The sequence below is a fragment of the Camellia sinensis genome, chromosome 8 (genome assembly GCF_055761805.1).
Source record: "Camellia sinensis isolate YWXY chromosome 8, ASM5576180v1, whole genome shotgun sequence".
Classification (NCBI taxonomy): Eukaryota; Viridiplantae; Streptophyta; class Magnoliopsida; order Ericales; family Theaceae; genus Camellia; species Camellia sinensis.
Genome location: NC_138968.1, coordinates 161,198,850 through 161,210,811, shown reverse-complemented (window position 1 = coordinate 161,210,811; position 11,962 = coordinate 161,198,850). Strand labels below are relative to the sequence as shown.

Below are 11,962 nucleotides of genomic sequence, written 5' to 3'. Positions count from 1 at the left end.
TAAAGTGTGCGTCCAAGCGGTCTTCGTGGCTCTATTTAGTATGAAGTGTGCTATTAGCTATTTTTAAGGTTTAACCCGTCCAAATTCTCAGAGAGGAGAGTTACCCAAGTTTTCTATATTGAAAGGTGTTTATATATTGGTTTCCTTAATGATTTGATAGTGAACGATGAATTTACGAGTTTCATATTAACATCATCAAGGGGTTTGCTTTTATTATTTCACTCACAAAAGAGGAAAGGTGCTCTTCAGTAGATTCCGAAAAACTTGAACCTAAAGTTTTGGTGGACTCTAGAGTGACTCATCGTCATGGATTCGACATCGGCATCATGAATTCAACATTGGGTAAAACAATTCCGAAGTAAACATGGTGGTGGAAGAGGCACATCGGATTTGGTTCAATTCGATCGTGGATTTACTAAGTGATTGAGGGTACTCATGTGTAATTCTTTTTAGTAGATTGTTTTGTGGCTTTGGCCTGTGATTTTTTTTTTTTTTAATATCACAATTGAAAGTGCTCTAATTGTGACTTTTTCATGTTAAATCGTTGTGTCGATTTGTCATTGATTATTTGATTAGGATTGATATTCACTATTTAAAATTGAAACATAACCACAAATTAATATTTCGAGGGTTTTTAAATTTTTCATACATAATTTTTCATTTTTGCAAATTGTTTTATTATAATTGTTACTCAACATTGAAATTTATACTTTTTTCATTCCCACACTAAACCAAAGATTAATTAATTAAAAGGTTTAATCACTTCTTAGCTTTAAAAATTGCGCCTCAAGTTTTTATTTTTAACTCTTGCGAAGCGTGGAATTAATGCCACAAAATATTTGTGAGTGTCACATTTTTATTGTTATAAGATCATTTTGACGCGACTTTAACAAATTGAATAAGGACATTATTATCTCACAATTATCAAATAACTTGAACTTCATTTTGTCAAAAGAAACTTTAAGTTTAAAAAAAAAAAAATTTGACTTTTATTTAGTAACGTATAAAATAGGTTTAGATTCTGAGTGATTACTGTAATCTTCATTGAAGTTATTAATATTATACCGTACATCTTTGAGATTATATTAAAAAAAAAAATAAAAATAACTTTAATGCGAGCCGAGTCAACGAAGAAAAGAAAAACTTAAAAAGTTGACCATAATATTTATTTATTTTTTTTCCATTTGAAAGTTGGCAATATTAGGCAATGAGCCTAATAATAATAATAGTGAGAAGGTGACCCAACTATAGAGAGGGAGGTGTCCTGCTAGTGAGCATTTTATTGAGTTTTCATTTTCATTTTGGAAATTGTTATACAAACCTATAAATTTTATGAATTATTTTTATTTGTAGATGTAATAATAACACATTGATATTCAAAATAAAATAATAGTACCCACTCAATCATCACACATCTAAGCGAAATTAGTTCATGAGATTTATATGTTCATAAATTATTATTCTTTCATTTTTTCTTTTACTGCTATTTTGATTAAAATAAAATAGTGAACATTGAGATTGTACATTTGTTACCCAAAAACATTAATAGACACGAATTCATGTATTCAATGGATGTGATTTATTGAGATTGAATCCTTTAATCTCATTCTTCTTTTTTTCTCTATCTTAATTCGTTTTTTTGCCACATAATTTGAGATATTATCAGGTGCTAAAGATAGAGGATTTGTCTTTGTTTGGGAAGATATAAATAAGGGCATTTTTTGTCTTTTTACAAAAAAATGTACAGAAAAGTAGAGAGGTGATGTGCTGAAAAAAAGATAAAAAAATAAAAAGATAGATTATTTTTGAGTTGCCAAACTTGGCCGAGATTTAGTGTTGCACTCAAAATTATTTATTGTTTAGTTCAAAAACCAAAAATTGCAATCTACGACTAGTATTATAGTACAAGTGGCATATTCTACTATTTTTAGGAATTGTTATTGAAGGCACTTAAACTTCCTCCAAGAATACTCAATAATTTCTCTATTGTTACACATTGATTTAAGTTTTTTTTTTTTTATACTACACTATATCTATATGTACCAAATAAATAATAGCGTTGAAAGAAATGAAAAAGTGTAATAAAAAAAAGATATGAAAAAGAAAAGAAAATAATAGTTAAATTTTTTTTTTAAAAATGAAGTTAGTAAAATTTTTATAAAAAAAAGATTAATATATCTAAATATTTCAACAATTTATTCTAAACATAGTAAAGTGTAAAAATTGTATTGATTCCATTACATCAATACAATTTAACAAAAATTAAATTGGAGAAAAATAGTTTGCAAAAATTAGTTAGGAAAAAGGGCAATCAAAAGTAAATGCATGTAGGATACAGATAATCAACCTTATCCATAGCAAGGTGATGATGCCTAGTATGAACCTGTCCCTGAAAATTGGCCACTTTCAATACTTTGACAACTAAGACAATCATTTAACTCCTCCTTAAACCAACTGCTTCCTAAAAACAAAAACAAAAAAAGTATCCAAAGTTCACACACTCTCTCTCTCTCTCTCTCTCTCTCTCTCTCTCTCTCTCTCTCTCTCGCTCTCTCCACCTTGTGTTGGCTTCAAAAATTTGTCCCTTTTCATGCGTTGTCTTTATACCACTACAACGTATAAAATTTTTAAAAATTAACTTTTTTTATTTTTAAAAATAAAAATTTTATTACAAAAGATATTTAGAAACTAATTTCTATCGTCTTAAAGATAGTCACTAAAAGATAATTCTGAAAAGTAAAAAACAAAGTTTTTAGGGTGTGTTTGTTTGGACGGACTGAATAATGAAGAATTGTAGCCCATCGGACTGTTAGTCTTGAGATATACTGTCCCCGGCCAATTTGGTTAGACTAGATTTGTATCCTATGTTTGTTTAGTCATGAGATTAGATGTCTAGATTGGACTATTTTTAGTAAATCTAATGTTTGGTTGGATAGACTGAATAAAGATAAATGTTCAAAAGACTATTTTATGTTTATAATTTATAATTTATATTTAATATATAATTTTAAATTTGAAATCTATAATTTATAATTCAACAACACTAAAAAAATTTAATTTATAAGGCCATAATTTTTAATTTATTATTTTCAATTAAATTAAATTTATAATTTATATTTTTTATTTAATATGTAATTTTAAATTAACAACACTAAAAAAAATAAATTTATTTAATATATAAATTTAATTTTTTAACAACACTAAAAAAATTATAAGGCCATAATTTTTAATTTATTATTTTTAATTAAATTTAATTTATAATTTATATTTTTTTCTTAATATATAATTTTAAATTAACAACACTAAAAAAATAATTTATAAATATTCAAAAGACTATTTTACTATTTTCTAATTATTTATTAAGTAATAATATGAGGGTAAAATGGACATTTCACACATTAGTCCTATGGGACACCAATCTCATGGAAATAATCTCACCCCTCCCCCTAGGATACAATAATCCCTTATATGAGGGACTAATAGTCCGGAGGGACTATTAATCCGGAGCAAAAAAATTGAACCAAACAATAGACTATTAGTCTGGATGGATTAATAGTCCAATCCCATAGAATAATCCCTCAAAACAAACACACTCTTAGTGACAAAATTTTGAAAATATCACTAATAAATAGATTTTTAAGGACAAAATAATTTGTTCTCAAAATAATTTATTTTTTGGGACAAAAAATTTGGTTAAAAAATGATAATAATTATCACTAATGTTCAATTTTCATTTCTAAAAATATAATAACAACACTTTTTACAATAAAAATATTTGATTCCTAAAAAATAATTTTGTCCCTAAATTTTGATTTCCAAAACCTTAATTTTTTTATTTTTTTTTTGTAGTGTATCAAGCTACAATAGTTTTTACAATTCTAATATTATAATATTAACAATTTTTTATAATACTTGCATCATAGATTTGAATAAAAAAAAATTGAAAATAATTTTTTTTATATTTTATTTACATTTTTCTTATATTTTCTTTTCTCTTTTTAATACCAAAATTCATAATTCAAATATAATCTTCAAATTTTAATTCACATAATATTTAATCTTATTTTTATCAATAATTTGTCAATCATATTAATTAAAAAACAACTTTGTCATCAATTTTACACTATGATTATGTATAGCTTCATAACATCTGCAATAATTTTAATTCTATTTAAAGATAAATTAGTATAAATATATTAAATTGTGAGTGTTGTATTTTTTTTTAAACATAAAATAAGTGTAGTTTATATATCAACTAAAAAAAATTAAAGTCTCGTTTGGGAACAGAATAATTTAGTAATTTTTTAGTTGTTTGGTTAAAATATGAGGTAAAAAAAATTAGTATATTTGGGATGACTTTTTGACTTTTTACGAAAAGATGTGCAAAAAGTAGAGAGAAAATAAAATATTTAACTTTTTTATATGAGTTATTGACTTTTTGATTTTTTTAATGACTTTTTAACTTTTTAACTAAAAAAATCACTCGCCAAACGAGTCCTAAATAATAAATAATCAGAAAATGACACGTATACCCCTAAGTATTCAGTCAGTAGTATATATATACATGTAACAGACATCCCCATCAATTCATACATCTCTTTCTCCCAAAACAGCCAAAACTCAGAAAAAGATAAACCAGTAATGAGTAAACAGATAATTATCTATCAATAAAGTCATGCAGATTATGCATCCATCTAAATAAATCTATACATACACATATACATATATGTATATAGTGTAGAAGAGATATATATATATATATAGAGACAGAGAGAGAGAGAGAGAGAGAGAGAGAGAGAGAGAGAGAGGACTGACATTTTTTTTGAGAGCAAGAATGGCGAAGAATGCTTTGGGGTTCAAGAGATCTTCGGCGGCTTTCGATGATCTAGCTCGGGCTCTGCTGTTCAAGAGCAGCGGAAGCGAGCACTCTGCGGTGGCGGAGGAGGAGAGATCGGTGGATCTGTCGGAGCTGGTGGAATCGTTCTTGGAGAGAGATTGCAGAGTTGGAGAAGAATGCGAAGAGGAAGAGAGGAGTCGAAAGGAGGAGGAGGCGGAGACGAAGAAGGTGTTGATGAGTTTGATGGGCGGCGGAGAGGGGGCGGAGGAGGCTGAGGACGGCGGCGTCAGGCGGATGATTCTGGCGGAAGCGGAGGAGGCGTGGCGGAGATTGGGGAGTGGCTCGCCGGAGGGTTTTAAGCGAAGCGTAATGGGTTTGTTGCGTCAGAGAGGTTTAGATGCAGGTAATTACGAGGGTATAATTGTCTTTTTCATGATTTATATTTCTTTTCTTTTTTTTAACAAGTGATTTAAATTTCTTCCATGTTGCGTTAGAGATCCGATTGAAACATGTTCTTGGGTTTATAAGGTCCATCACGCCTTCTGTTTCGATAATTCGAATTGTTTAATGTGTAAAACTTGACGGATACTTTATTTTTACTTAAAATCACGTTAATTAGATATCAACACCCACTTAAACAAATCATATTTTTGTCTACGGTAAATATGATTTTTAAAAAAATTATTGATAGAAATTTGATTTAATCAAGTAACTATCGATATCCGATTAATGTGATTGTTTATTTAACGAAATTCTCGACAAGCTCTACACATTGAATGATTTGAATTATCGAAACAAGAATCCTGGTGAGCCTTATGGGCCCGAATAGCGTAGCCCAATCCACATAGTTGACTGGAGAGAATCTAATTCCTAAACTATTTGAAAATTAATTAGAAAATCATTTTTTAAGTACTTGTTAATAAATCCATCAAATCTTAATTCTCGTATTTAAGATATTTAATAAACAATTTTATTATTATAAATATTTTTTTGAACGATTAGTAATTTGGTGATATAAACACTCATATTTTACAATGAGAATATTTACATTAACTTATGAATATTCACATTTAAGTTGTGAATGTTCACATTACAGAACATTCACATTGTTAATGTAAATATTATTATTAGGAATATTATGATAACTATGTTATTCATAGAACTTATGGGAACATAAAAAAATAATTTAGACTAAAATAGTGAAGAATAATTTATAAATAAGTGTCCCTAAACTATTCATGAAAACAAAAATTAATTATTTGATACAAATTTTGAATGGTGGCACTATTTTATATTAATCCAAATAATTGATTATTTATTTATTTATTTATTTTTTTGGTTCAAAATTCATATATGATGATATGAATTGACACCAAGTGTGACACGTAAATAGAAACTCCCTTACTAATATTTGTTATAGTATTGAGAAAAATATATATGAATGAATAAAATTTTATATAAAGAAATTTCATTAATAAAAGTTGTAAAATTCTATATATTTGTATGTTTTTTGTTTGATTAGTTTTTATATTGAATAATGTTAGGAACCTTAAATGTTTTACCAAATATTTTATCAAATGTCTTATATAAGTGTGACCTACATGGGATCCACATAATAAATGTCTCACACCCATATGAGACATTTGATAAAATATTTGAAACCTCTAACATTATTCTTTTGTATTTGTAAACTCTTGAACCATTATTTAGAAAGCCAGACCGGACCGGCCAGTCGGACCGGTTGGATCGAGAACCGAGTCTTGTTCCGGTCCGAAAAACCCTCTAAACTTGAACTAAGGGCAAAACCGGTGTAAAATTGAAAAACCGGCAGAACCGGCGGTTGAATCGCCAGAATCAGCGACCCGAACCGAGTTTTGAGAGCCGGCCGGTTCTGTTATATATACTTTTCTTTTTTTCTTATATATTTCAAAATTTTGACTAAAAATTCTTACTTCATGAGACTTCTCCCTCTCATAAGGAGGAGTCTCATTGTAAGTTTGAGGAGATTATGAAAATCTATTGCTATTTATAGGAGAAGATTTTTCAAAGAAAACCAACAAAATTCTATGCGAGATTCAATCAAATTATTTGAATCATATTGATTGAAGAGAGAGTTGAAAATTTCATTTCCCTCTAAAATTAAATCTAGCATTCAATCAATTTGTTTGGAGAGAATGTTAAAAAAATTTAATTTCTTTAAAACATTTTAAAACAAGTGACTTTTTCTTGTCAATTATGACTTTATTAAATATTATTAATAAATACTATGTAACAATTTTTATTTTTATTTAAGTATTTATATATATTTTTATTTATTTATAATTTATAATCTTAATTATGACGTCACGATTCGACCGCTTTAACCTAACAGTTGAACCGATAACCCATCTATCAATTTCTTTTTCGATTCACTCACCGATCCAATTTTCAAAACATACTATTGCATCGAAACCCGGAGCTCACACTAGAAACTTTTATATGTTGGGATGCAAACTTGAAAAAATATATTTGTATCATTATTTTGTTTTTGGTAACAAAAACAGTAGAAAGTTAAAAAATGCATCATTTTCGTGTCAAATATATATGTATTTTTTAAATTGGGACAACAATTTTTGGTGTTTTTTTTTTTTTGGGGTATCAGCATCATTTTCATATCATATTTTACTTTTTTGTAAAAAATAATTTTAAAAAATTGGGAAAACATTTTTTGGTATTTTAAAAAAAAGGTGAATTTTTTATTTTTATTTTCAAAAACAGAAATAACTTTCCAAACATTTTGTTTTTGTATTTTTTTTCTAAAAATGAAAAATAAAAACAGAAAACGAAATTGTCATCCTTTGTACCTTGTTGGAGCTGAATTCTACTCACTAGCTTTTCTTTCATCGGAAAATGTTTAATACCAACTACTAATATATGATTGTATTACTCGTATCAATATACTTGTTAGGAATCATGAAAAAAAATATCATAAAATATATTATGAAGATTTTTTATTATTTAATTAATGTATGATATTTTATTATATATGTAATTTAAAAGTAAATAATCTTTGGTAACTATTTTTATGATATAACGTTACTCGTACCTATTTACTGTTATTTAAAACTTTCGTCTCTTTCGCAACCCTAGTCTAATTTTCAGGTCTATGCAAGTCCTGGTGGGAGAAAACCGCCCAGTCCAAACCCGGTGAGCACGTATACATCGACGTCATAATCGCCAAAACTCGCTACATTGTGGAGCTATCCCCAACCACTCACTTCACAATCGCCCGCCCAACCGACACCTACGCTTCCCTGCTAAAACTCCTCCCTCGAATTCTAGTTTGCAAGGAAGACAAGCTCAAGGTGGTGGTGAGGCTAATGTGCACCGCCATGGAACAGTCCTTGACAAAGAGGGAATTGCACGTGCCGCCGTGGAGGAAGAACGGCTACGTGGAGGCCAAGTGGTTTGGGTCGTATAAACGACTGACAAACCGGGTTTTGGCAACAGAGGTAGTGGATCTTGGCGGAGCCTCTGCCGAAAAAAGTTTGCTAGGGTTCGAGGGATTGAAGGGAAATTGTAGAGGGGAGATGGTGAGGAAGGTTGGTTTTAGAGTTTACATGTAAATGATAAGGCTAAAGAATAATACTTGGGACCCCTTTTGGGGGTCACCCCCTCACCCCCCTTTGCCACGTGGCGGGTGGTGATTGGAGGAGCAGGAAAAAAAAGAAAATGTAACCAATCAGAGAGAGAGGGGGTCAAAGGGGTGGAAGGAAAAGGGAGGATGAATCATTATTGAATGCTAAAATAGTGCATTATCATTTCCCATTGTGTGGCTCATTGGATATATAAGGTTGTGCTTGGTAGAGTTTTGTAAATATGATTTGAAAGTATGAGTTGTATTTTGAGTTTGTGAGTTGTGGAATTATGATTTGAGTGTAGAAAATTTGTTTGATTATGGTTTTTGAGTTGAGTTTTGAATTGAGTGTAGAATTGAGTTTTGAAAGTTTGGTTTGACATGTGAAGTAAGAAAATTTGTTTGGTTATGAGTTTTGGAAAAAAAATTCAAAACTTAATTCAAATTATTATAATTCATAACAAAATACACTACTTTCAAACTATTGAAAATTCTGATCAATACTCATAACCAAACTCTTTTCAAAATTCAATTAAAAAAAATTATTATTAACAGAAAATAACATTAATCAAATTTTTAATTAAAAATACTACAGAGGAAATAATTTTTTTTTCAAAATAAATATTCAAAAAAATTAAATCATAAATATTTAAATAATTAATCTAAAAAATTTAATAAGTAAAAAATTAAAATAAATATTCAAAAAATTTAAATCGTAAAAATTTAAATAATTTAAATATTCAAAAATTTTAAATAATTTAAAATGTTAATATTTTAAATTTAAAAATAACTTTACACTCAAATCGTAACCAAACACATAAAATAAAACTCAATTAAGAAATTATTTTTAAAACTCATAACCAAACACATAATTCAAAATTTCATACTACTTTCACAACTCTAAACTCATATCGTAACCAAATACATAACAAAAAAATTAAAATATTTAAAAATATTTTTATAAAATAGAGTTTGAATTTATTTTTATAAAATATTTTAAAATTTAAAAAATTAAAATCATAATATTTTGAAATTAAGATATTTAAAAATATTCAAAAAATTAAAAAAATCGTAACATATTTAAATATTAAAATATTTAAAATCTTAACAAAATTAAAATATTTTTAAAATATTAAAATATTTAAAATATTAAAATATTGATTTGAATTGAGTTTTAAAAAAAGTTTTGAATTATGAGTTTGGTTATGAGTTTTGAAAAGTAATGATTATGTTTTGAATTGAATTTTGAGAAATGGGTGTAGAATTATGATTTGAAAATTCCAAACAAATAACACACTCAAATCAATAGGTAAAATTATATTTTGATAGGCTTACCAAACTTTTGAAAAGGGAGAATGGCTTCTCTCCCGCCCGGATGTTGTCTGAACAGTCAAATTACAATTCTTAGATTGTGTGTTGTTTTTCTTATTATTATAAATTTCTTATTATTATAAATTAAATGTTTACATTGTATTCGCCTATTAATTCAATAGAATTTCATTCAAATCTGAGTGAATGAATAAAATTTATTAAATGTGTAGGATATGACATAATTTGAGAGTTAAAACTGAACTCTCCGTCTATATCTAGACTTGAGAAAAGATAAATTTATTCAAATGAGTATATTTGTTGTCGGTGGTAACAGGCCACGTATTCGTGCTTGTTTGAGGAAGAAATTGCATATATATGGAAACTAGAAAAAACAAATTATACAAAATTGAGGAATCAATTTTAATTGAAAAATGTTATAAGTCTTAAATTTTTTATTAAATAAATAATCAAATGTCTTACATGGGTGTGGGGTTCACACTATAACCCCATATTGATGTGAGACATTTGGTTATTGAATAATGTTAGATGCTCTAAAAATTTTACCAAATGTCTCACATGGGTATAAGATTTACACCATGTGAGTCCCACACCTATATAAAATATTTGATAGAAATTTCAATAAAATTTTTAAGATCTTCAATATTTTTATTGGTCATTTATTTGATTGAAAATTTAAAACCTATAACTTTTTCCAATTATTTTACATTAGGGATTGAACATGTAGAGTTTCTGGAGGGGGTTAGGGAAAGGCTAGAGTGATAGTGGTGCAGTGAGCGAGGGAACTGAGGTAATTTTATTTGTTTTCTACCATTTTGCAATTATTTGTTCCAAACTTCATTTTATATATATATATATATACACACACTAAGTATAACACCAGTATGGAATAAAATCATATATTATTTATTAAAAATACGGTAATTATATTTAATTTTTTTTATATTTTATCTCTTATAACTAAAATTTTATATATAAGTTTAAGGGTTTTATTTCAAATATTCCTATACTATAATATATAGTATATATAGATTAAAATTGTTGTATTGACAATTAATAATTAAAATTATACTTTGTTATAAAAAAAATGACATGGTTCTAATACTTAACTATTTTAGAATAAAAATGTATGAATTTTAAAAAATTATCATATTAGTTTTTGAAAGGGAAATAATTATTAAAAAAAATTTAAAAACTTAATGAGTAACAAAGAATCATCGTAACATGTAAAACTGTTAAAATCACGGGTAAATCAACAAATTATTCAAACCAAAAATGGTTTAGCTTAATCAGTTAATTTAAAAAACCAACCAGCTTACACAAAAATTAATTAATTAAAACTATTAAATTTTATTTTAAACTGTCACTAAATATGAAAAATAATCAATTAATTTAAATTTAAAATTCACACAATATAAATTTAAAAGTATAATAATCTATCTCATAATTTATAAGTTTTAAATACAAATTTAAAATTATCATACTTATCTCATAATTTTTGTATTAAGGAACAATAAGAGTAACATTGAGATTATCGATATATCTATATATTTTATAAAAGAATACTTTTAAGGAGAGATATTATGAGAGTTTCAAAATCTCATACAAAATTATTTTTAAAATCAAAACCTCTACGTGGAATTGTAAAATAAAAATTAAATGAAAATTAGCCAATTAGGATTTTCTTAATTGTTAAAATTAAGAAAAAAAAATAAAAATAGTATGAGATGTTGATCATAAGGTTTCTCATTAAAAATCTCATTTTACTTATATAAATAGAAGTATAATATTCACTTTATATAAGTGAAACAATTCACTTTTTCTTTTTTTTTCCCGATGTGGGATTGTAAAATAAAAGTTAAATAGAAGCTAGCCAATTTAAAATTAAGAAAATCCAATAATTTATATAAATTAGAGCATAAGATTCACTTTATGTAAATGAAACAATTCACTTTTTTATTTTTTCCCGATGTGGGATTGTTAAATAAAAGATAAATGGAAACTAGCCAATAAGAATTTTATTAATTGTTTAAAATTAAGAAAATTCAATAATTTTAGAATGAGAGTTTGAAACTTCAAAAAAAAATTTCCCCCAAAACCCCTTTTATAATATTCATTATATATAAGTAAAACAACTCACTTTTTCTTTTTTTCTTTTTTTCTCGGTGTGTGATTGTAAT

General features: G+C 26.8%; 1 protein-coding gene across 1 annotated transcript; it reads left to right on the top strand.

Annotated features, from left to right (window-relative positions):
• Positions 1 to 4,600: 4,600 nt before the first annotated feature.
• LOC145796732 (uncharacterized) lies at positions 4,601 to 8,684 on the top strand. Its single transcript, XM_082881893.1, has 2 exons — positions 4,601 to 5,240; positions 7,979 to 8,684. Exons 1-2 carry the CDS (start codon positions 4,835 to 4,837, stop codon positions 8,440 to 8,442), a joined length of 870 nt encoding a protein of 289 aa, XP_082738019.1. The 5' UTR covers positions 4,601 to 4,834; the 3' UTR covers positions 8,443 to 8,684.
• The last annotated feature ends 3,278 nt before the right edge of the window (positions 8,685 to 11,962 follow it).